At 40.0% G+C, this 25,754-nt stretch overlaps 1 protein-coding gene across 2 annotated transcripts in view; it reads right to left on the bottom strand.

Moving 5' to 3' along the window:
- Window positions 1-3,238: 3,238 nt before the first annotated feature.
- The window catches only part of cdca7a (cell division cycle associated 7a), a 28,814-nt gene continuing 6,298 nt past the window's right edge, over window positions 3,239-25,754 (bottom strand). The window contains exons 2-10 of one of the 2 annotated variants that reach the window (XM_028806281.2): window positions 21,326-21,448; window positions 18,826-18,945; window positions 16,453-16,692; window positions 12,354-12,431; window positions 12,067-12,249; window positions 11,340-11,474; window positions 10,554-10,703; window positions 8,184-8,320; window positions 3,239-6,752 (exon numbers count right to left, since the gene is read on the bottom strand). In XM_028806281.2, the coding sequence (XP_028662114.2) occupies window positions 6,701-6,752; window positions 8,184-8,320; window positions 10,554-10,703; window positions 11,340-11,474; window positions 12,067-12,249; window positions 12,354-12,431; window positions 16,453-16,692; window positions 18,826-18,945; window positions 21,326-21,448 (1,218 nt within the window). In that variant the 3' untranslated portion in view covers window positions 3,239-6,700. Of the gene's footprint in view, window positions 6,753-8,183; window positions 8,321-10,553; window positions 10,704-11,339; window positions 11,475-12,066; window positions 12,253-12,353; window positions 12,432-16,452; window positions 16,693-18,825; window positions 18,946-21,325; window positions 21,449-25,754 lie in introns of both variants that reach the window. The other variant, XM_051930673.1, reaches the window with a different exon arrangement.

Genomic DNA, 25,754 nt, shown 5'->3' on the forward strand with positions numbered 1-25,754 from the left:
GGCAGGGGCAGGCAGCAGGTCTTAGACAACCAGCCATGGACTGCATCTGTACAGAGAAATATTTCAGACAAAACTAAATATGCAAATAAATGCACTGTGATGTGTGACAACAAATTAGGAGCATAAATAATGAAATGTGTTATTTTTTTTCGTTTCTTATTTCTTTTATGTATTTAATTTCTTTTTCATTTAGTAACATCAACTGCAACAGGAAGTACACCTTGAACTGAAAACTGTCATTTTCATCTGTCAAAGTTCAGAATGGGCTCTGGTGAGTATGAGGTTATGATTGGTGACTCCTCAGTGCACAACATTAGAACATCACCTTTACAGCAGACACCTCAGATGCAGTACTGGTGATACATAGAGAGCCTTTTGAATTAAAGTAGTCTCTCGCACTCGTATGCACCCCAGACACACACAGTCGCAGCTTTGAGCATCCAATCCAAACACATCTTGAATTTAACAGTTGAAAAATGACAGTTTTCGTTTCAAGCTGTGCTTCATGTTGTATTTACTGTTATGGAAATAATGTAATGGAGAGAAAAAAAAAAATCAGCGATGAAGACAATACATTTGAAAATTTATAAAAAATTGTCTATACATTTATATTAATTTTGTAATAAGATTTAAGCCAGTCCCTTAAGGAGCATGTGCTGATTGCAGTCCATCAGTTTGGCCACGAAGAGGGCCTTACTGCCCCTCTCCATCTCTCACTCTTGACTCACGTTAAAATTCTGAGTGACCATGCTTACTTAGAAGAGCCTGTGCTCGCGTCCACTGACTGGTTAGGAGCATACACTGATACAGCACGTTGCCATACCCACCACATGACAAACCACCTCAGGATCCTAGATTAGGACCAGAACGTAGCCTTGCCACAGGCGACACCTCAGCATCACACTAGGTCAGATGGAATAGAACGGTGTGCGGTGTTTTTTTTTTTTTTTTTTAAATGGTGGCTGGAGTGCCAATTCTGCCCCCAACCCCCAGGTTTTACCCTGCAGGTTGGAGGGCTCCTACCCCCCCCCCCCCCCCCCCATCCATCTCTCAAGCAGATATACAGTAACTTCTGCATGCAGGTAGTCCCAAGCTAAAATCCAAAAGCAGGAACTTACCGGCCAGCTAGACAATCTAGCCAGAAATGGAAATGGGGGGTGGGGGGATATGAGTCATGCCGAAACAGGTCTGGAATGAACCAGGAGAGTTGGGCCCTGCACAATGACATCCTATTAGTCATAGTGCAGATACATCGAGGAATCTGCAAAATTAGCATAGATTGGACTAAAGAGAGAGACTCGATTGCTCCGCTTCATCCATGAAGAGAGGATCTGCGGTTTCTCTGTCCATCCATCCAGAAGCCATGTTGGATCAAAGACAATGGTGGACCACTTCAGACAAGAGGCCAACCAACATGCTAAGATAGACCAGACAGCCACCTGGTAGTTAGCATATTGGACACAAACTGAAGTGCTTATCAGGTTATTATATTTTGGGTACAACTGGTTATGTCAAGTTAACTTATTAATAATTAAAAAAAAAAAAAAACAAAACACAACCTCTCTCATGCTGGATTTGGTACTCTGTTTGGGGTTACAGATATAAAAGAATGGAGAGACAACTGAACTACAACAATACTCAATCCTGACATTGACATGGGCTTTAGACACGATTAGGAGCATTCTACACAGTCTAAAAGGGAAAACAGGGTCATCCATAAGACTCTAACAAAACAAAGGAATAATACATAAAAAAAAGAAAAGAAGGAAAACCAAGAAGCAAAACATTTAGCGACAATTATTTAGGCTCACATACCTTTGTTTGCATTTTTCCTGGTCACATTTCACAATGCATTTATTTAATTTTCTCTGAAATATTCCAGCAAGCCTTTGATGCTGTTTTACCCAAAATTTATTGGGTCATTATAATAATAATAATAATTCTTTGCATTTATATAGCGCTTTTCTCACTACTCAAAGTGCTCAGCAATTGCAGGTTAAGGGCCTTGCTCAAGGGCCCAACAGAGCAGAGTCCCTTTTGGTATTTACGGGATTTGAACCGGCAACCTTCCGACTGCCAGTGCAGAGCCCTATCCTCAGAGCCACATACTGTAACATTCCTAAAAACAACAATGCTACTTAAAGAGGAGATTTACAACCAGTTGCGACTTACAAATGCTGATTTGTGACATTTTAAAGCAGGGATCTCCAACTCCAGTCCTGGAGAGCTACTGTGGCTGCAGGTTTTCATTCTAAGCCTTCTCTTCATTAAATGACCAGATTTTACTGCAAATTAACTCATTGCCTTAATTTTAAAAGACTCAGGCTTTTTTCCTTAATTAGCAACCTAACAATATTAAGACAAAATGAACCAACACATAAAACACAACCTGCTCCCGTCACACAATAACTGAAAATAAAGAAGGGTGAAGGCCTCACTAAGGTTGATCTGCTCAGGTCCACTAAACCTTTTGATGGTGCTGTTACAAATGAAAATAAACAGTTTTAGAAATGTCTGCCATGGCAGAATGAGCACCATGGAATAAAATAACAGGTTTAATTAGCAACGAGAATTGGATTTAAGTTAAGAAACTGAATGAAGGCTGGAGTTTGAGGCCCCAACTTTGTTGGTCATCTGTTGGCTTAGTTCACATCAAATTTATGTTTAGGTGCCCTTTAAGGGGGAAAAAAAATCAATTCAGTGGTCAGAGTCTCAAGAAGTCAATTAAAATAAAGGGAAATAGTTAATTAGCAGCAAAAACTGGTTACTAATGAAGAAAAGGGTTCGAATGAAAACTTGAAGCCACAGTAGCTCTCCAGGACTGGAGTTGGAGACCCCGGCTTTAAAATGAGCCACAAACTGCAGGTAAAATATGTGAACTGCATCAGTCCATCCATCCATTATCCAACAATATAAAGTACACAAGCAGAGAACAGCTGTAAAGAAACAGTTATGATTTGGATGCAAGGCCTAAACACATGCCAAATGACCCCCTTGTTATATCATTAAGTTATATAGTGCCTGCCACAGATTCCCATGTAAAAAGTTTCAAAATGATGATACTGGAGGCTGTGGAAAAAATGCGCTGCTAACACGCAAATGTATCTACAGAGGAAGTTGCAAGGCATCCGGTGGAACACCCCTCCAAGAGCCTCTTCAAAATTTCCCACAAGATCTCCGAGAAACATTCAAAAGATTCCAAATGTGAAATTCACATAAGTAGTAAATCACATCCAGACTTATTTTTTTCCCTCTCCAAAGCTATTTTAATAAACAGATGACAGGTTTCACAGTTGTATCAAAGTAATTCAAATATCAATGCAACTGATAATTGTAATCTTAAAATTCAGGCACCATTCCTCAGAACATTAAGACAAATATGCTACAGATAATACTAAACAATAAAAAACCCGCAATCAGAAAAGCAGCAGTTAAGGATGCAGGCTGTGCACAGGGCCAGTAATGACACAACTGGCTCAGTCTCCAGGCGGCAGGCCACTAAAATACTCAGGTTTATCTGCAAAAGCAACATATAAAACAAAAGGTTGTGACACTGCCGTTTTAAGATCAGCCTAGAACCTGCTCTCTCACAGAATCCATTTCCTAAAAATTAGACCTTTCTCACGCGGGTTTAGGTTTTATGTGCAGAGCTGTCAGTTATTTTATGATCATTTGTTGTGCATATTTAAAAGTAACAATGCTAAATAATCACAGAGTGCCTAACCACAAAAAAGAAGGGCCCATGCTGTCTGCACATACACACAGGCAAAATTGTAGAGCTCAGTACTGGGCATTGAAAAAGTCCTGACAGAACCTGTGGAGAGCTTTGAGAAAGCAATTTGGTCAAAGGTAAGCTAGCTGAATACAAGAAACTGCTAAAAGAGCTCAATTTACGAGACGTGTCAGAATTTATTTTGCAAAAAAAAAAAAGGTTACATTTCTCTCAGACTGGCCTAGTATTCATGTTACGGGATACAAAAACAATGAGCTATGCGGCCCACAATGTGTCACTGAAACGGGACACTGGCAGGCCATTAAAAAAATAAAAATCTAATAAAGTGAACAGCATTCAGAATACGGCATCTGTAACATCCATTTTCATGGCTCTCAGTGACATAATGTGCTGGAGACTCGTAAAAAAAACCAAAAAAAAAAAAAACACAACAACAACACACAATGATGGGCACAAATGGCCCTCTTCTGTTTTCTACTTCCATAGAACTCATAAATGCCTCACACTTGCACAAATTATGACAGTGGTGTAAATGTGAACATGGGAAGGAAGTGTTTTGATTCATACAACATTTTTAGCAGAAAAATGAACACAAATTGACAGCAATTTGACACTGTGTACGCTGCTGCTACGCAAGCAGTGTACTGACTACATTTGCACTCTTAGTTTATGTAAATCAACAGGATTTCAAAAGGTACAATAAAAGACTACAAACAACGACACAAATGTTATGCAAGACCTTTAAATGTATTGTGTCACTACAATGGGGGATATGCAATGCTTGTATTGCCTATATGAGAAACAGATGAAGAAAAGCACCAAGAATATATGTGGATGCCAGCATTTAAGTTTGATGATTTGCTTCTCTGCATCAAACTATTCATCCAACATCGAAGCACGCATATTGATCCTGTTGGAGGTGCAATGCAGCTTGTCGCCACATCGTGTTATCTTGCAACGGCCGCCTTGCAAGCACACGTCTCGAATTTCCTTCTATTTCAACCTGCACATTTCCAAATCCACTTACAAAGACATGGTGATCTGATGCCAGCTGTTCTGACAGGCAGGTTCATCATTATGGACATGTTGATAGTAAACAACTAAGCAGACATCACATACCAAAACTTGAACACGCACACCATCCAAAAATTGTTGCTGGAACTGCAACTTCCACACGTGTCATGTTAATTTCTGACGACATGCTCAGAGGACGCATCAAAAAGAGAGCTGGGAACGTGAGGCAGCCATGATACGTGCGTGTAAGTGTTTATAGAGTGTCAAGTATATCCCCGGCCCTGAGGTTGATGTGACCTACAGAACACTTCTACAAAGATAACTCGTCATTTATGCATACATCCATCTTCTAAACATGCGTTATGGCGAGCAGGGTTGGGAGGAAGCTTTACTTTTGTTTTGCTATGTACAATAAACTGAAATCTCTTCAGCTGCGATTTCCTAAAAGTAATGAGTTGCACCCGAGAGTCCCAACCACAGGTCTGCACTTACCTATCTTTATAAAAATGCTGATCTAGACACATACACTGGTTTGGAATACTTTTCAGAGAAGGCACTATACACAGTAACGTAGGGATTTGGAAGCATTTGATGCTATAAAGTTGCGTTTTGATGCACATCACACTACCATTAAGGCAGGCAGTGAAAATTTCCAAATGGCAGAACTAGCAGAGAGTAAAGAAGATGACTGCTAAACATTCCCTACAGCTCAGCCTTTTAAGTGATCATGAATGAAACAATAATCCTGACATTGTTCCGGGAAGAAAGCAAGCCATCATGCCAAACCCTTAGATGGCAATATGATGGTGCTCATGAATGTAAGGTGCTACATAAATCTGTTTTGCAAGTAGAAATTTGAACTATGTGGAAGAAAGCTGGATTGACAACCCAGTACAATACATCTTAAAAATTCACAACTTATGGTTTAGAGATAGAAGATAAAGGATTATACTGCCCCTAACAATCTCTTACAAACTATTACCATCGCATAATGTTAAAAAAAAAAAATTCAAACTTTGATCCAGCTACCGTATATACTCGCGGATAAGTTCTACCGCATATAGATCGGGACTTAATTATAGTCGTATTAGTCGAATGTGGAAAACTTACTCAGTTGGTCCAAGAGATTATGATCTGCTAACGCCCACCTGAGAGAGTAACCATGGAGCACACAGCCTTTTTTTTCTATGTATTGTGACTATGTGACAACACGGCAATACCTAAACTATCTGGAGCGACATTTGCACTGTTGTGTGTCTCACACCTTCATCCACCCCTCATCTACGAGATGGAGCGTTTGATCAGAAGAAAACAAATTGATGGCTTTCAATTTAAAGTTGTTGAAGTGGCGAAAGAAATTGGTAATTGAGCTGCAACAAAAATCGAAGTGTCATATTTTTGATCGGGTATACAAGTAGGGGTCTGATTTTTTGGGTTTCAAGACCTGACTTATACGCGAGTAAATACAGTAAACCTCAATTAGCTGCCTCAACCGAAATAGCAACACCAGCCAGTGTTCACACCTGCAGGAAATCTCCAGGGTGTAAAAAACTTCTCCAATGTAAAATAAAGGATGTAGTCCATGGAATGCAAAACAAATAATTTGTTTAATTTTTGCCCACCAAATGGGACTCTGAGATAAGGATGGTGTAATTCCCTCCCTTCAGGTAGCCTATAAAATGATCAGGCTAAATTTTCCATGGTGCCTCATGGTCACAGCCTCAAAATATTTCAGTGGCATACCTGACAAAGCAGGATGACTTTCTACAAGTATTGTCTAGGTGCAGTAGTGCTTATACTAATCAAACCATTTGCATGATTTGAATTAGTTTTAGATGTTGACAAGCAACAGATCACCAGTACAGATGACAAATGTGTTTTAAGAAGTAAATGGCAGCCGCACAAACACATTGACTTGGACAGTACCAGACTGTTCAAACTTTTCAGTGCATTTTAAGAACTGCAGTTTGCATTTTCTTCCTCTTGCTCCAGTTCTTTCTTGAGGCTGCAAAAAAAATAAAATAAAATAAAATAATATTATTGAGTAGTCCAATGTAGTTGCAAATGTCAGTCAGTTTTATTCAGTCAAACACTTAGTGAAGATGTGCCTACTAAAAAGCACCAAGCTTGCACATAACAGATGGCTGCATGTTTCAAGCAGACAGATATAGCAATGCGCATCACCACACAATTTGTATAAGTGCCAAGGCCAGGACTGGAGTAATCACTGTTGAGCTGTGTAGTAACCGGTTTATTTGTCCACTGTGATGCAGAAACAAACATATGGACACTTCCCTGGAGAGCAGAAGAGAAAGCAGCCTGCTATCTAAAAAAATTTTTTACACTGAAGGCTTCCATCTAATTCTGACTGTGGAGCAGCGTCTTTTATAGAAACACAGTCATCACTCATTGCAGTTCCTTTCTTGATTTATTATACAAGCTTAACTGGAGTAAGAGATATCTGAATAAGTGCAGTATAATGAACACTAATATGCCAAAAGACATGCATGGGGGGGTAATTGGGGATTTTAAAATCATCCCCGTGGTATGGACATAGTTGGGCCCCACATAGACTGTCACGGTGTCCTTGATCGTGCAATGCTACCAGAAAAGACCCCAGTCTCCCACTATACAGAATATAATTAAGCAGGTTTTGTCAAGATAAACGCTAAGACAACCTACTTCAGTAACATTACTGTGCCTTCCGTTGCTATTGAACTGCAAATGCCACAGTAAAGGCAGTGTTGAAAGAACAATAAACATATCTGACAAACAAGGAGACCATTTAGTCCATCAAGCTTGTTAAGTCAGCCAACAGCCAATCTCTCACTTAGATACATTTTACTGTTGGCTTCACGTTAACAGCTAGCAGTGTCTTGTCATCTCTGTATCTCGGCCCAAAATAAGACGCACTCTAATAATCCATCCATCCATCCATTTTCCAACCCGCTGAATCCGAACACAGGGTCACGGGGGTCTGCTGGAGCCAATCCCAGCCAACACAGGGCACAAGGCAGGAAACAATCCCGGGCAGGGCGCCAACCCACCACAGGACACACACAAACACACCCACACACCAAGCACACACTAGGGCCAATTTTTAGAATCGCCAATCCACCTAACCTGCATGTCTTTGGACTGTGGGAGGAAACCGGAGCGCCCGGAGGAAACCCACGCAGACACGGGGAGAACATGCAAACTCCACGCAGGGAGGACCCGGGAATCGAACCCAGGTCCCCAGATCTCCCAACTGCGAGGCAGCAGTGCTACCCACTGCGCCACCGTGCCGCCCGCACTCTAATAATGGATATGCAAAATTCGGAAGACGAAAAAAAAAAATTTGCACACTTACAGGAAACAAAATGAAGCATGAATCAAAATTTCCTGTTATTTTAAGTATGTTCCTTGACAAAACAGGCAATTACAGAACTCTTACCTTTTCAGATAGGCGTGCACGTTGTCATATCCGTGATATTTCGCCAAGTAGACTAGGACACCAGTAGCACAGCGGCCTTCCCGTTGTCGGCAGAAACTACAGTTACATATTCCTCGACAAGGTGGACAGTACCAGCTCTGCAATTAAGCAACAACAAGGTGACCCCCTCAGCATCCTCGCCAAGCTATGCTTATGAAAAAAATGGACTCTCAAAGACCAACAGCCCACTATAACAAACGAAAAGAGCTAACTGCACTTAGTATGGACATCAAAATTGCACTAATAGGACCAGGATACATTTATGAATGTGCAGGAGGAAGATGACAGTGGAAGCCTGGGTTATAAATGCAACAGAAGCGCACAACCTTTTATTCAAATAAAGAATCCATTCCCAACACGTGTATGGGGAAAACTACGAGTATTCATGCAAGAGGAACAGACTGCCAATCCTGAAAGTTGAAACAGCATTCAGAGTCCAAAAATTTAAAGTGAGGGGTGATTTATTTTGGGCACGGACCATTACCACCACATCTTACTACCTATGTAGAAAGATATTTTATAAATACTTAGGGCGGAGTGGTGGCTCCGAGGCTAGGGATCTGTACTGGCAATCGGAAGTTTGCCGGTTCGAATCCTGTAAAATGCTAAAAGGGACTCTGCTCTGTTGGGCCCTTGAGCTAGGCCCTTAACCCGCAATTGCGAAGAGCTTTGAGTAGTGAGAAAAGTGCTATATAAATGCAAAAGAATTATCAATTAATTAAAAAGATTACTTCCCCCCCCCTATAGACAATTCATAATGACTGGCAACAGACTGTCTGTACTGTCCGTATACCACAGTGTGACCCTGAGCAAGTCACTTGACTTGCTTGTGCTCCAATTGGAAAACCATGTAACCAATCGTACCTTAGATGTTGTAAGTCACCTTAAATAAAGGCGTCAGACAAATAAGCAAATGAAAATATAATTCAAAAGAGCCAGTTACACACTCATTTAAACTCGCAGAGCATTATTCAGTGGTTCTCAGGTAAGTTATTACTAAGGGCCTCACATCTTACCTGGTACCTTTGGGTAGAGTGGCATCTATTCTCTTTAAATGTTCCAAATGGTAATAGGCCTGAGCATGCAAATCACGTTTTTTTCGCGAACAAATTTAGAATGGTTTTGTTCCTCTAATGAAACTAGGAAAAGCATGAATAAAGATTAATCTATTGTTTTAGATCAGGGGTATCCAACGCCAGTTCTGGTGGGCTGCAGGTTTTCATTCTAACCCTTTTCCTAATCAGCGAGCAGTTTTCACTGCTAATTAACTCCTTTCCCCATCATTTTAATAGCCCTGTTTTTAACGATTCAGTCCTCTGAATTGATTTGTTTCTTCTTTAAATGGCAGCCAAACAAAAATGAGATGTGAAACAAGCTAACAGATGACCAGCCATGTCAGAACATCAAACTCCAGCCAATTTCACTCCAACCAGTTTCTTAATGAGAAGCCAATTCTTGCTGTTATTTAAAGCCGTTATTGAATATCAGGACTTGTTGCTGCTCTCGTTCTGTTGCAGCAGACTATTGATTTTGTTTTTTCTAAGACCACCGTCAAGATGTTTTGGTGACCTGAGCAGACCAACATGACTAAGACCTTCACCTTTCTTTCTTTTCAGGTTACGTGGTCATGTGGCGGCTTGTTTTGTATCTCATTATTGTTTAGCTGCTCGTTGAGGAAAAAGATACAACTAAGGGGTTTGAGTCACGTCAATTAAAACTAACTAAGGCAAGACAAGTAAGCGAGCAGAAAAAAAAAACAGCTCACTAATTAAGAAGATGGTTAGAATGAAAACCTGCAGCCACTGCGGCCTACTTGGACAACCCTGTCTTATATTTTACACATACTAAACTCTTTAGGCTCCTCATTTTCCCATCTAATAGACTTCACTTTAGATTTTGCTCCTTGGTCATTTTTATGGTAAGCTATCTAGGAAGTAAGGCAATTGCGCAAATGAAAAGACGACTTCAACAGGAGCTACACATTCAGTTCCATTTGTACCTGTGTGCTCTATCAAATAGCAGCTTTAGTATGGACATTAAACTCTTCCCAAATTTCCAACATGATGGAGAAAATAAAAAAAAAAAAAATAAAAAAAAAAAAGAAAAGAAGATTTACTACAGTAAAGATCTCACTGTTTGCCAAGTTCTGAAGGAAATAAAAGACACCTGTTTATAGAAGGCCAACTGGTGATTTTGTTGTTTTTTTTTCATACAAGTAGCAACAACTCGCCTCGGAGAACAAACTGGTTGGCCTGTAGAAAAGCATGAGCAGAAGGGCAGATCTCCTAAATCAATCTTCAAGGAAAAACAAGCAACAGAAGGCACACTTACAGGATCCAGAAGGGCATTACGCACTTCCTCTCCATAGCGGTTCCGCAGACAGGGGCCACAAAACTGACCCCTCACTCCTACGCAATCAGGATTTCGGCAATTTGTTTTTGTGTCGGTTGTCTTCTGCCGGCACTGGTGACAAGTAGATCCCTGAAAAAGAAGGTAGTTGAAGGGGCAGGTGAAAAAAGTCTGAGCTTTAACTCGAAATATGTAAACCTTATTTTGTGATGAAGGTTAGAACACTCAAATAGTATTTGTCCATTTGTTAATGATTACAATGTAAAAATAATCAGAAAGGGACAGTGCTCACAACTACCAGCACCCTATTTAAGGCAAACTGCCACAGAAATCTGAACAGAAGACACTACTTTGTACTTATTAAGTTTAACACATTCCTTTTGGTCACTGGACAAGGGGGCAGAACTAACAATTATTAGCCAGCACTATTAGACCCACAAGGACAGGGCTGGAACTGGCAGCATTGTAATACACAGGCACATTTTAGGACTTGACACCTCATGGAAAACAACTTGGCATGGGAATCATTAAGAAAAGCTAACACCCATGGCTTGTCGCAGGGTGCCCTTGTAGTCTACCAATCCATGACTTCTGTGATCAACAGTACGAGTCTGAATTCAAGATGCCGCAATGGGTGTTTCATCCACAAAAACATTACGCAACTTAAAAACGTGAAAACTGTTGTAGAATGGAAGACAAGGACAAGACGACAGCAAAGAGTCCGACATCTTCAAAGTAGCTCACATAATCAACTAGGGCAGTACTCACTGTCTCTCTGTTGTACACTTTCTCGCGGACATTGAAGCAGATGTTGTCCAGCTCCACTTCAGTAATGTCTTCCACTGGACGCACCACATGAGGAATGGTCATTAAACCACCTGAGCTCCTCCTGCGAGGTTCGGCCTACAAAGTAAAAATGTGAAGTCAATACAGACAAAAACCCTGCTCTGTGCTCGATAAAGACTTCCAAAAGTAAGGTTTGAAAAAAATGGCCAAAAGTCACTTGAATTTAAAGTGGATGTACTGTATATCTTTATCCTGCTTAGATGCCATTTGTTGCTTCTAGAGGCAATCAAATGGCTAATTCAGAATTACTGGCACATGGTTGCACTCCACTTCCACTTATAGAAGGACTCAGGCATCCAGTATGGTCACTTTTAAGGAACCAAAAGGATGTTTCAATCCACAGACCATAAAACTACTCAAAAGCCACTCAAATTGACAACCACACAAGCGGGTCTGATGTGCGTTGCTAACGTATTAGGTTATATTAATTGTATGTTGTTGGTATTATACTATCACATATCTGGGAGACATGAAAGCAAGGATTTCATTGTTCATTGTATAGTGGACAAATTAGATTAAATCAGCGAGCAGACCATGCTGGACATGATGTAGAGGACACATTTCTTTTAAAAGGATTTGTTTTTGTCATCTTAAATTTATCATGTTTCTTCTTCCAAGTTAAATAAAACAAAAGTAGAAGGCAACTCACCATATCATCCCACATCTTCCTCCTTCTGACAAGGCTGTATTTGTCATCATCACTATCCTCTTCAGGGGTGGGGCTCGGGGGACCATCGATGAGTGAACGGGAGCGGGTGTGAACCCGTGAGCTGCGTTCTGGATTTCGCCGTGCAGGCCCTGTACCGAGTAAACGACGAGGAGGATTCCGCGGCTGCTGGACACAAAATAAATATCAGTTTGGATGAGCTACACCGCTGCCTATAAACTCTACAGCACTTGTCTACCCCTCCACAAAGGATTTAAAGCTATACTCACCATAGGTGTCAAAGGAAAAGACCTCCGCATACTGGAAAGACCCGGCATGTGCTTCAGCTCTGCCATTAGCTTGGCAAGCTACAAAAAAAAAAAAAAAAAAAAAAAGTGTTCATAGTCAATCATCACATACTGTACTTTTATTCTTCGTAGTAGACCACACGGTACTACACGTCAAGCAGGTCATACAACTGTGCAGTTTATTACCCTTATCACCAAAATTTACCTCTGAAAACCCCTGCTACACACACAAACCAAACATGTCACCCAAATACAACCAAACAGAGCGTGAACAGTCCAATAATCAATAATCCTTCAATGTAGGGCTGTGCGATACGGCCCAAAAAGTCATCACAATGTGCTTTTCCGAATCATTTGTGTCTCATATATACACACACACACATATAAGCATGAGGGGGTACCCAAAAATAACGAATCTGTACCTGGCAAGCAATCTCGACTTCTTTGTGAATTTTGCTGCTAGGCTTAGCATACTTACAGTATTCTGTGGCAGTTTGCCAAGTGGCATCGCTCTGTATGGTTCGTACGCCATTCCGTGTCGGATTTTCTTGTTTCTTATGAAATGTTTTCTGCGATTTTTGTGACTGGTGATCATAAAGAACAGCGAGTCTGCATTAAATTTTGTTATCTTTTAGGGAAAATGGCAGTTGAAACTGTAGTGATGCTTGAAACTGCTTTTAAAGAGGAAGTGAGTGGTTTTCTTGTTTCAAACGTGGGGAAATATCACTTGAAGACCAACCAATATCTGGCCAACCTTACACAATTCGGAATGACCAAAATCTTGAAAGAGTTTGCAATGCAATTTACGAAGATTGTTGGATTATTGAAGAGATTTCTGAATGTGTGTCTTGGAGTCTTGCCATCATCACTACTCGCCCGATTTTGCTCCGTGTGACTTTATGTCCTCGCATATAAAAAAAAGAACTTGAAGGAAAGAGTTTTTGAACCGTGGACAAAGTCATCGAAAAAATCGCTGTAGGCCTTGGACAATGTTCCTCTTCAGCGATGACAAAAATGTTTCCAACTGTGGCAAAACGGTTGGGACAAATGAATTCATTCACATGGAGAGTACTTTGAAGGAGATTAAAGTTTCAGTAAGTAAAAATTATTAAAACACATTTTTTTTCCTCAATTCCGGTTACTTTTGAGTACCCCCTCATATATTTGCAACTTGATGTACTCTTTTATAAAAAAATAAATAAATAAAATGGTTTCAGTTATAAATATAATACAAGGTAAATTCCACAAATAATCAAAAAGATGAACCAAGGTATTTTTTTTTTCTAAGCAAAGTAAATACATACAAGTATGGACATCAAAAATTGAGAATAAAACTTTGTGATTACGCTTATGCTTACATACAGGTACATTTAACCCATGCAAATAATCTGAATGCAGTTTAGTAAAACATCTATTAAATGCCACTTCTAAAATGTGTTTTGTAAACGTCGCACCGCTTCTTCACTACTATCATTTTCTGGCTTGTTCATCGTGCCAAAATGTATTATGTGAATTAGCATGCCTGTTAATTACCTGATACACTGTAGCACTTAACCTGCACTGCTTCTCGATGTTAGCTAGTTAGCCAACATGAGGATGACATATTAGCTCAGCTCTTGTTTGGCCGTACGTGTGTTTCACTAGAATTTCTGCACACCAGCTTTGGTTGTATGTATATTTAGACTGAAGTACAGACCTGACTTCTCATGTAAGTTACTTTTTTGCAACACCGCATGTATGCAATTAAGAAATACACTTTTGAATATAAAAGTCATCTGAGCCTCTTCCTCCCACACTTGACACAAAAATACACATTTTTGCAATTTTAAACGCTTTAGAATAAATCAGTAGTTCCCAAACGCAGCCCTGGGGACCCACTCTGGCTACAGGTTTTTGTTCCAACCACATTCATAAATCAGTGACAACACCTGATAGCACTGATCTCGTTTAATTAGCTGGTATTTTTTTTATTTTATTCTACATTCAGAAAAGCAGAGCAGCATGATTTTTACATTTATAAGGCATTTAGAAATATTTCTGCTTTTGCTATAGATTTAAATGCTTAACTCTCTCTTGCCGATTTCATTATATTTTGCCCTATGTGTTTTTCCCCCTTCATTGTATCTTATTAATGACAATTAAAAATGAGCAGATCAGACACGCTGACAAACAACACAGAATAATCAAAGGCTTCAACCACTTCAGCGGCAGACCCACTAATTAGTAAATAATGGATTCATTAAACAATTAGAACACCAGGAAAAGTAGAATGAAAATCAAAATGTAAAATATTGTTAAAAAGAACAAAAAATACATTATTCCCATATAACTGCTAGGTACATTTTAATATATATTTTTTTTAACCAAACTTAGTTTTTTGTTCCCAAAACACAGAACTTGACTAATTAAATGAACTGTTATTTCCCAAGCAGTCTGAATAAAAACAAAAGCAGATGGGAACAAAACCTGCAGCCTCTATGGGTCCCCAGGACCAAGTTTGGGAAGCACTGAAATCACCTTATTTTGGCTGCTCCCATCAGAGGTTGCCACAGCGGATCATCTTCTTCCATCTCTTTCTGTCCTCTCCATCTTGTTCTGTCACACCCATCACCTGCATGTCCCCTCTCACCACATCCATAAACCTTCTCTTAGGCCTTCCTCTTTTCCTCTTCCCTGGCAGCTCTATCCTTAGCATCCTTCTCCCAACATACACAGCATCTCTCCTCTGCACATGTCCAAAATGGCCGCATGGCACGAGATGTCAACGGTCATTGACACAGTAAGCGACAAAACCAGCTGCCAGCTTTTTGTTGCAATTTGTAGATTTTAGCACACAATAAGCAAGCAACCTCTTATATGCCGATATAAAAAGAACAAACTAAGCACACACACACACACAAAGCCAGGTGAATTGAACATAAACTAAAAAAAAAAAAAAAAAAAAAAATGAATAAAATGTGACTTCTTATGTCAATGAATCTGATCATATCATAACTGTGACAAAGTACTTTACTAAATTTACGCAACACTAGAGTGATATTTTGGATACATGTATACTGGCCGAAATTGGTCTTTCACAGTTCACCTTAATACTCTGCAAAGAGAGGCAATTGTGGCGCTGCTGATTGTACTTGAGCGTTATAAAAATAAACAAACTAGAGGGTTCCCACCTGCTCGCCAACACCCCCCCACCGGCATGCGCTATAAGCCAGCCACCTCGTGTCTCTGCCGCTTGTGTTGTGAAGAGGGGGGCTGAACGCACCCCAAGGAGACACGGTTGCTCCTCCAAAACCTCCTCTTAAATGGTGCTACAATGGGAAACTTTACTCGATCAGCTGCTGGCTTGCTGTTGTGCTGCATGATCTGCATCTCGCGTGGTGCTTCAAACATTGAAAAGCATGTACAGCGGCTGTCCTACTCTTTGTCTTTTACTTCCGGCCCCAGGCATGGTGAAATCTCTTGGCACAAACTCATCTCGCGGGACGCGAGTTCTTGATTATTCTTTAGTTTATAATTTAAAAATGGAATAACAATTTTAAAATCTAACATCACATTAAAGTTTGATAAATTCTGAAAAGAATGATACCAAACATATATATGTAGGTTTTAAAATAAGCCTAATTTAAAGCGTGACAAAAAACGAGAGATAAATAAACCAACCAACCCTGTCTAATGCAGGCCCTTGCACCAAGGAAAACTATCAACGAAGTGAACCAACCACCACACGGTGGTTATTATCAAGGAGTTTCTTATATCAGAAAGATCATTCTTCTCTAGATAAATATAACCCATATTAGACATCCAAATTCTATGCTAACATTATAGAAGGAAAACATTAATCCTGCATTCTTACTGACCATTCTCTCTGTATACAAATTTCCTTCTACATCTAAAAATGGCGACTCCTAGCCAGCCCAAGATGTGCCTTGTGATGTACAGCTGCCTAACCCAAGGTTTTTGTTTCCACACTCAACCCACCAAACATTGTGATGGAATAAGCAGGCACTCCGAATTGATGGAATAAACCCATCCAAATAGAGAAGATGGAAGGAGTTCTTAAATATAATTAGCTGGTCTTTACCATGGCCTTGTTCTCCTTAATGTTCAATGCCCTCTTCTCAATGAAGCTCATTCCTTTCTCTTCATCAGATTCCAAATCTGGATCGGAGCTACGGCCCTGTGCCTTGGGGACAGAAAGGGTGGGGGGGGCTCTTTTTCTCCCTTGACGCTTTGCTGGGAACTTAAATGCCACCTTTAGACTGAATGGGGTCTTACTCTTACTCGACAGCTCCAAAGACTCATCCTCCACTGAGTCCACTTTCTGCAGCATAGGGAGATAAGAAGAAAGAAAGAAGAAAGAGACAAGTCAGTGACAGCAGCTTATTTCTCCCAGTCAATACGGAAAACATCAAACTGACAAGTTATGAGCTAAGCCAGCTGCTCTCACTCGAGACTCCAAAAGAGCAATCCCTCACTTAGAGGCAAAATGAACACTACTTCTGTGCTTTAGCATTATTGTCAACGACCTTTATTTTGGTTTTTAAATGGCTCCCCATTGCTCCAACCTGCCATTTAAAAAAATACATTTGAAAGCACATTACCATCAAAAGTTCATTCCACTTTTCTCAACATGGGTTGCTGAAAAGAGGGAGAACCACACACCACTCATACAAGCCATTTAGACACAAAGCTACAAAAAAAAAAAAACCCACACACAACTGCCAGATGTTTAGAAAACCAAGCACAGGTCTTAACCATTTATTAGTAAAAAGTAAAAATATCAGTAAAAAGTACCACCAAATTAAACCTTCAAAACCTTAGTCAAGGATAAAAGCAGTGGCCATTTAATTAGACACCTTAAGTCACCCACTGTAAGATCTGAATTATGCAAAAAGATCACTCCAACCAATAGTGCACTTAACAAATGACCCATTCATGTAGACATACAGCACTGCCCCTCTCAGACAGCTTCTTATTGAGCCGATTTCTTTTGCTTTTTGTGTTTCCTCCTGATTACCCAATTACTATGCAGAATCAGACGTCTATCAATTTCTGCTGCACAGTACTCCACACTTCTGCCCTACCCGGGAAGAGGTTTATTGCAATTGCAAGCCAATTGTTGTATCCATGTCAAGGTGCACAGATTTCTTATCTGGAATTGGACAAGTTTGTTTTCAGAGTGGGGATTGAGACTGGTTGACTGGAGCACTGCCCTATTTCTACTGATCACACATACACTCACTGAGCAAATTATTAGCCAACACTATACTAATACTGGATGGGGCTCCTTTTTGCTCTCAAAACAGCCTCACTTCATGGCATGGGTTCCACAAGATTCTGGAAACATTCCTTTGAGAGTCTGGTTCTTGTTCACATGACTGCATCACACTGGTGCTCTATTATATTAAGATCTGGTAACTGGGGAGGCCATCGAAGAACACTAAACTCCTTGTCGTGTTCATGAAACCAATTTGAGATTACTTTCCTTTGTGACATGGTACATCATCATGCCAGAAGTATCCACTACAAGATGGGTCAATTGTGGCCATGAGGACATGCACATTGTCAGCAACTGATTGATTAGTATTCCCAGGGTCAATGTTTGCCAAGGAAACTTTCCCCACACCATTACACCGCCACCAGCGTGGACTGTTGACACATGGCAGGTAGAGGGTCTTGGATTCATGATGTTGGTGCTAAATACTGCAGTCTTAGCATTCTGTTCTTGGCAGACAACAGGGGAACCCATCATGGGCTACAACTGCAAAAGAACATCTGCCTCAAGGTTCAATATGGTGTGCATCCCAAGATGTTTTTCTGCTCTCCGTTAATTTTAAGAGTGTTTACCCCAGTTACTGTAGCCTTTCTGTCAACTGAAACCAGGCAGGCCATTCTTCTCTGAACTCTTTCATCAACAACGAGTTTCTGTCTACTGACTGGATGTTTTGTTTTGTGCACCATTCTGAGTAAAATCTAGAGAGTTATGTCTGAAAAATCCTAGGAAGCCAGCAGTTACACAAACTTTAAAGCCAGCCAGCCCACCTGGCACCAAAAATCACGCCACAGTCAAATTTACAATGATCACATTCTTTCCCCATTCTGGTCTTTGATGTGAACATTAAAAACTAACTGCATGATTGTAGGCATTATGCTGCTGCCACATGATTGGCCGATTAGATGATTGCATGAACAAGTAGGGTACAGGTGGTCCTAAATTACAACTTGGCTTCATTGACACACAAGACACTGAACACTTCTAAATGGTGAAACATCTGTGATCAAGTTACCTTTAAGGTGATCTGCAATTCAGCTTATTAAATCTTTTACACATTTAAAATGTCTTTATGGCAGAGTGCTATGACGCATGAAGGGCATTCCCGCATCACACGACATTACCATTAGCTAAGACTCTCACTACTAGCATGAAGAAAAAGTGAAAGGAAAACACACTTACCATTGCATCCATGACATCTGTGAGCTCTTCACTGGAAAAACCGCAGAAAGACTCTGTATCGGAGTCCTCATCAAAAATAACTGCCAGTTCTTTGACATTTCTGCTGCCAACCTGTTTTTTCTAAAAAATAAAAATAATATAATTAAAACGCCATTGATTTACAAATAGTATACTGCAATTCATTATAGTCAAACAAAAAAAAAAAAAAAAAACCTTCTACTGATCAACAGATCATTGCTGCTCAACCCAGCAGCCACAGGCAACTACAATGTGTAGACCTCAGTGATCAATGCACAGTCAGAGAAGCACAAAGCACTTTCACTAGGAGTAGAGTGAACTAGGGAGTCACACCTGCTAGGACTCACTTATCAGCACACACCACCCCAAGGTGCTTTAAAGTGCACATAAGGAATGAAACACAACAACAGAACATTATAAAATAACTGTTGTAAGTAATGGTGCAGGGGTTAGTGTTGCTGGCTGACAGATCCCACCTTGAAACTTTGAATTCTGCATGGACTTTACAAGGTGTACATGTTTTTGTATGAGTGTATCTCCAGAAACTCCAATTTACTTTACACAATTTGGAAGCATGCAGGTTACCATAACTGGTGCCACGTGAGTGATTGTGTGTATGCGAGTTGACCCTGTGATGTACCAGAGTCCTTTTCAAGGCTAGTTGGTTTCTATCTTCCACCTGATGCTATGTGGAGTAAGCCCTGATCATCTCTAATGGACAACAGATGGATGTATTAAGATTGCCCAAACTGTATATTCAAACTTGTTCTGGATTAACCGAGTTTGTGAATGATATATGTTGTGCAGACAGAAGTAAAAATGTAGTACTGAGAGAAACATGAAGCAAACATCAGGGACAGTGCTTAAGGAATTGTGGATTGAGCCCATGATCTATCAGACTGCGGTAGGTAATAATTCCTGCTTTTAAAGTACAGCTGAAATCAGAAGTTTACATACAGTTAGGTGGATTTCTTTAAAACTCACTTTATAACCCATCCACAGATATTATACTACCCAACTATACAAAGTGGGTTTTTAAAGAGATCAGCCTAAGTGTATGTAAACCTCTGACTTAAAGTGTAAATGTTTAGGAAATTAGGATATAAACAGTATGTACTAGTAAGTAATCATTATGGATTTAAACACACCAAGACTCACGCTTCAGACAGTCCTATTTGTACTATTAACAGTCAAATGTCTTCAAAACTTACTTATTATAAATTTAGAGTCAAAGGGGTTTGGCCGACTATAACCAGGAATCAGATGCAAGGCAGCAAAACACCACGGACAGGCTGTCCATGTGTCACAGGAGTAACATATTCACACAAGGCTAACTTTACAGCCACCAGCTGGCCTAACCTGCATACCTTGAATGATATGAAAGAATATCCATATGCAGACGGGGGGGAACTGCAAAGTCCAGACAGTCCGCAACCAGGCACAGGAGTGAAATCGAGGATGCTGGGTACATGAGGCAGTAGCACTAACCACTACTCTATCCATTAGTAGCTATTCGTCATCTCCAACTGACATTTAAAATACATGGAACGGTGCCACTAGGCTATTTTTGCCTTCAGCAAGCAGAGATGCGGGAACTGTTATGTGTAGAAAGCGGCAGGGGCTTTGACAGATGCACACCACCATTTCTGCAACCAAGCCAGTCGTTTTACAGGTGTCTATTGTAAGTCATGCTTTCATAGTGCAAGTTCACTGCACTTGCACGCGGCTGACAAACCACTCCAAGATCAACCCACCCATCAATGTCAAATTATAGTTTCAAATGTGCAGTTTATCCTAAAGACTGGCCCAGACAACTCCAAGCATTATCCAGCATCAAACAGCATGACTTGAGTTGTCGTTTCTTAATGTGTATAATGCTTTTAATGTCCGGATACTGTAAAAATTGTATGGATTTTAAGTTGGAGCACTGGCAGTTAATGCTCTGGGCAACATAGCGAGTCACATAACAGAACTGAACCAGCAGCCTTCTGGTTTTTAAATCAAGCACCTTCAACACTGTGTCTTGTATATAAACGTCTACTTGTGGAAGTGTGTGTGTGTCTGTCTGTCTGGTGCCAGAAGTGAGAAGCTACAGCATGAAGCTCAGAGAGCCGGCAAGGTGGCCCCAAGTTAACTAGTCGGAAGAAGAAAGAAGTACAAGGCTACGGCATGAAGCTGAAAGAAAGCGACTCTGTCACCAAAGTGAGACTGCCGTGGAAAGACAAACTCGCTTAGCTGCTAATACACAAGCGAGATGAGCACATCAGCAAAACGAAAGCTCAGAGGAGAGAGAGAAAACTCGCTTAGCCACCGATAGACAAATGGGGTGAGCACATCTGCAAAACAAAATTGCTGACTCTGCATTGAAATTTTTTTTCTTAAGATTTGAATAGTTTCTAGGAGCCTGGGCTTTTTACAGCACGTGCTTACACCGCGAGTAATATATAAGGATTCTGAGAGTGTTGATGAAATTTGCACTTACCACAAAGCCATCTGAGCCAAAGCTGTCGCAGCTGTCATCAGAAGACGAAGAAGAGGAGGAAGTTTCCATCAGCACTGGTGGCACATTCCTGAACTGGCTACAATCCACTTTTGAAAGCACAACCTAATAAAGGAAAAAAAAAAGTAAAAATTACAAAGATTTGCCCCTTTATTTATTGCTGCATTCATTTATATTCTTTCACTGCACTCTATCTTCAGCACTGTGGATCACCTTTACTTTCATCTTTATTGTGCCGTGAACAACTAGCTTACCACATCATGCCCAACAGCTCTGCCCTCATGACAGCACTGGTTACCAAAATATTTTCCATTCATACTGTTAAATGAGTGTGGACAGTCACCAGCAAAATGAAGAAAATTAATACCCTGCCACAGTATTACAGGAGACACAAAAGTGACAAGTGTCAAGTTTTCCACAGGTCCCATTCAAAACACATTAATTTGCTCTACAATTGAAATACATCTTTTATTACAAATTCAAAAGAAATATAAAGTCAAAATGGCTTCCGGGGACATGAAGAGTGCATGCCTACATGCATTTGCAAAGCGGATGTCTCTATTACTGCGGTGGGTTGGCACACTGCCAGGGATTGGTTCCTGCCTTGTGCCCTGTGTTGGCTGGGATTGGCTTCAGCAGACCCCCGTGACCCGGTGTTCGGATTCAGCGGGTTGGAAAATGGATGGATGGATGTCTCTGCTACTGAATTTTGAAGTCTGAAGCTGCTTTCAAGTTTGCAGATTTGCAGCTCTGGTAGTCTGCAATCATCTGCATGGTCTGATGTCAACGTTGTGAAGTCAGCACTGAAAATCTGGAGGCACACGGACAACTCTCCGGACAAGTGTGGCTGCCAGGATTGACAGCAAAGTGGCACCATTTGAATTGCACCAGGAAAGTACACACTGGCCATAATGTGAGGTTGACCATCATTTTATACGGTATATTGGTCATGACAGGCATCAAAGATTTAGACTACTGTATAGTTAACACTTTGAACAGCCTGAAAAAGTAAACAGGATTACAAAAGTAAATGTTCCATTGGGTATTCTACAAAAATACTTAGTAAATCTAACAAGTGATAATCTTCATGGGTGACAGGGGGCCACAACTTACACCAATAGAATCAGGCATAAGGCAGGAGCCAATCCGGGGCAGAGCGCAATCCATCACAAGGCCCTCTCATGCATTCACCACTACTTACAAGGGGCCACTTCTGAATTACCAGTTAACCACACACTAGGATCTGCACAATTAATTGTATAATCGTGATTATAATTACAACTGCCTCAAAGTAAAGCTTCAGTCCAAGGAGGTTCCGCTCAAGTCTTTATAACACACTGGTAAGGCTTCTTTTGGAGTCCTGTGTGCAGTTTTGGTCTACAAAAAGGACATAGCAGCACTAGAAAAAGACCAGAGAAGAGTGACATGGGTGATTCCAGGGCTACAGAGGATGAGTTATGAGGAAAGATTCAAAGAGCTGAGCCTTTACAGTTTAAGCAAAAGAAGAATAAGTGGAGACCTGACTGCAGTGTTTAAAATCAGGAAGGGAATTAGTCCAGTGGATCGAGACGGTGACTTTAAAATGAATTCATCAAGAACACAGGGAGACAGATGGAAACTTGTTTCCCATAACATTAGGAAGTTTTTCTTTACAAAGAGAACCACCGACATACGGAATAAGTGACCAAGTAGTGTGGTAGACAGCAGGACTTTAAGGGCCTTCAAAACCTGACGATGTTATTTTAGAAGAATTAAGTGGATAGGATTGGCGTGGTTTGTGGGGCTGAATGGCCTGCTCTTGTCCAGATTATTCTTATGTTCTAATGGAAAATGAAAACATTCCATTTAGCACTCCCATTCTGTAATAGATGGAGAAGAGAGAATGAGCGCTGTAAGCAACCACAAACACATTCTCTTCGCGCGAGTGCACTAATGAATCAGGAGCATTTGCAACATAGGACAATGTGCTAACTGCTGAACACATTTGCAGGAGTCTAATCTCAAACAACATCCATTAAAAAGTGTGAATATATGTTTCTGTTTGTAGAAGCGCCCAGAAAAATTGACATGTACAATAAATGTTGACTCTTGATCACCAGACACTTTACGTACCAGAATGAACAGAACCGCCCATAATTTGTTTTTTTAAACGTGTACTGGGCAAACAGACAACCATTTAAAATGCAACCATATAGCTCAGCAGGAAGCACACATGAAAGCTTTAGCAATGCTAGGTCCACAACACATATAACCGCTGCCCGTTTAGCCAACGCATGCCCGTGTGCAGCAGACTATCAAAAGCAAAACCAGGTAACAGTAGTCACCACATTTTGTTTTTCAAAAGATAATTTCAGATTAAAACTGTGCACAAAGAAGATTAAGAAAAAAAAAAAGTGTTTAACCCTGAGGGTAAGGAAAGTCTCCCCCTTCTTCAATAATTCTTCCAAAGTTATGTTGCCTTTACTTTATTCTAAATGTCAGATAAAGTTTCACATCCCTTTGAATTAAGAGGCACTTTATGCAAACACAACTGATTTGTGGTCAAGTAGAACTATGCAAGCATGTCTGAGCATAACGGCTCATTATACTGCTGACAAATAGGCGCTAAAAAGCAGAAAATGCTGCGTCTCTAAGTGAGTGGGACTTTCATTCTAACACATTCGGCAAGAACAGGGATGCAACCGAGTCTGGGGACAGCAAGTGAAAATGTGTTACTAGCTAAAGCGCTTTGAGCATGGGAAAGGCATTATATAAATAAAATGTACTATTATTAAATACTTCTTGAGCTTGCTATGTATTTGAGTTGTTACATTTAATGTGTCTGTAGCTGCGTTTTTCCCCCAAAATTACCAAAGTTCAGCAGCTCTAGCATAAAAAATGGGATTCAACAAAAGCTTGATGCACTGAAATGATTCCACAGACTAAATATCTGTATTTTTAAAAGTTTTAGTTAAAATTCAAAGTAAAACAGTTCACACAAAAAAAAAAGAAAATTGAAATAGCAAAAAAAAAAAAAAAAAAGGTTCTTGTTAAGAAAAGTTCTGTTCAAAGTTTAAATCTTGTTACATTTCTTTAAGTTTGCTTATTCAGTTAAATTCTGAACCATTTCTAAACTGTCAGAAAACTGTATGCCTATCCCATTTCTAAGTTGAAAATGGGTCGTTTAAGTCGATGTGCACCAGGTCCTGTTCTAGACAACAACCGACTTAATTATCACACTGTATCTTAGAACATTTTTGCTATAACTATCTCTTACTAACTTATAGGGGGAAAAGAGGCAATATCATTGACTAAGACTATGAAAGAAAATTATATTCTATCCAAATTAAGCAAAAAACTAACGTTCTATGATTGGCTCTTACAGCGTCGATATACACATACAGTACAATAAAACTCAGGTTGTGTTCACATTTACTACTTAATAAAATCTTAAATGACAGTAATGCAAGATTATCTGCTTTGATTTTGCAAACACAAGCAACTTTTGTTTACTTAACATAGCAGTACCCCAATTTAAGATTTTCAAGTTAAACATTTCATGAATGATGTGCAGTGGTGATGGGTCATTTTTCTAGAAGCAACTTTTTTTTCCTTCTCTAAAATAAAACAAAAGAGGAAAGTCTTTATATACACTTACATGTAATTGACTGGATTTACTATATAAAAAAAGACACAAATTATTAAAAGTATGCAAAGTCTTTATGGTGGGAAAACAAATTATTAAACACTAAATTTTTAACTTTTCAACTAATCCAGCACCAAACATTTTCAAAATTGACAATTTTTGAAGCACTTCCCTGCAAAATGGAGGTTCAACAGTACTGTGTACAAACAATGCAGCATATACAGGTACTGTACATATGTTATTGTACTGTTTATTGAAATTATTAATCACAATTGTAACAATTGTCAATTGCAGGGCGAGTCAAAAAAGGTTAACATTTGAATGGCGGAAACAATTTATTCACAAAAAACACACTTCAAATGTGCAAGATGACAAATGTCTCGGCCTGTTCGCCATCATGTTCAAAACACAAAAACCAACGAGCAACAGTGCCATTTAAAGCTCAGACACACATTTCACAGGGAACAGATGATACCACAGTCCGTATTCTCTTTCAGGTCATGGATATCATGAACTTTCCTGCTACACATGCGGTCCTTCACCATACCTCATAACCAGAAATCACAGGGTATGAAATCAGGGGAGTGTGGAGGCCATGGCAATGGTCCACCACGACCTATCCATCGACCTGGAAAGGTGTGGTCAAGATAAAAAATAATCCATTAGCGTTAACATAATTGTGACTCAACCTGTATTTTGGTCAAACTCCTGCACCACTACCTTGCTCACATACACACAGGGATGGAAATCAGAGCGCAAGGATAAAAGGGCACACAGACAGACTCT

The sequence above is a fragment of the Erpetoichthys calabaricus genome, chromosome 8 (genome assembly GCF_900747795.2).
Source record: "Erpetoichthys calabaricus chromosome 8, fErpCal1.3, whole genome shotgun sequence".
In the NCBI taxonomy this organism is placed as follows: Eukaryota; Metazoa; Chordata; class Cladistia; order Polypteriformes; family Polypteridae; genus Erpetoichthys; species Erpetoichthys calabaricus.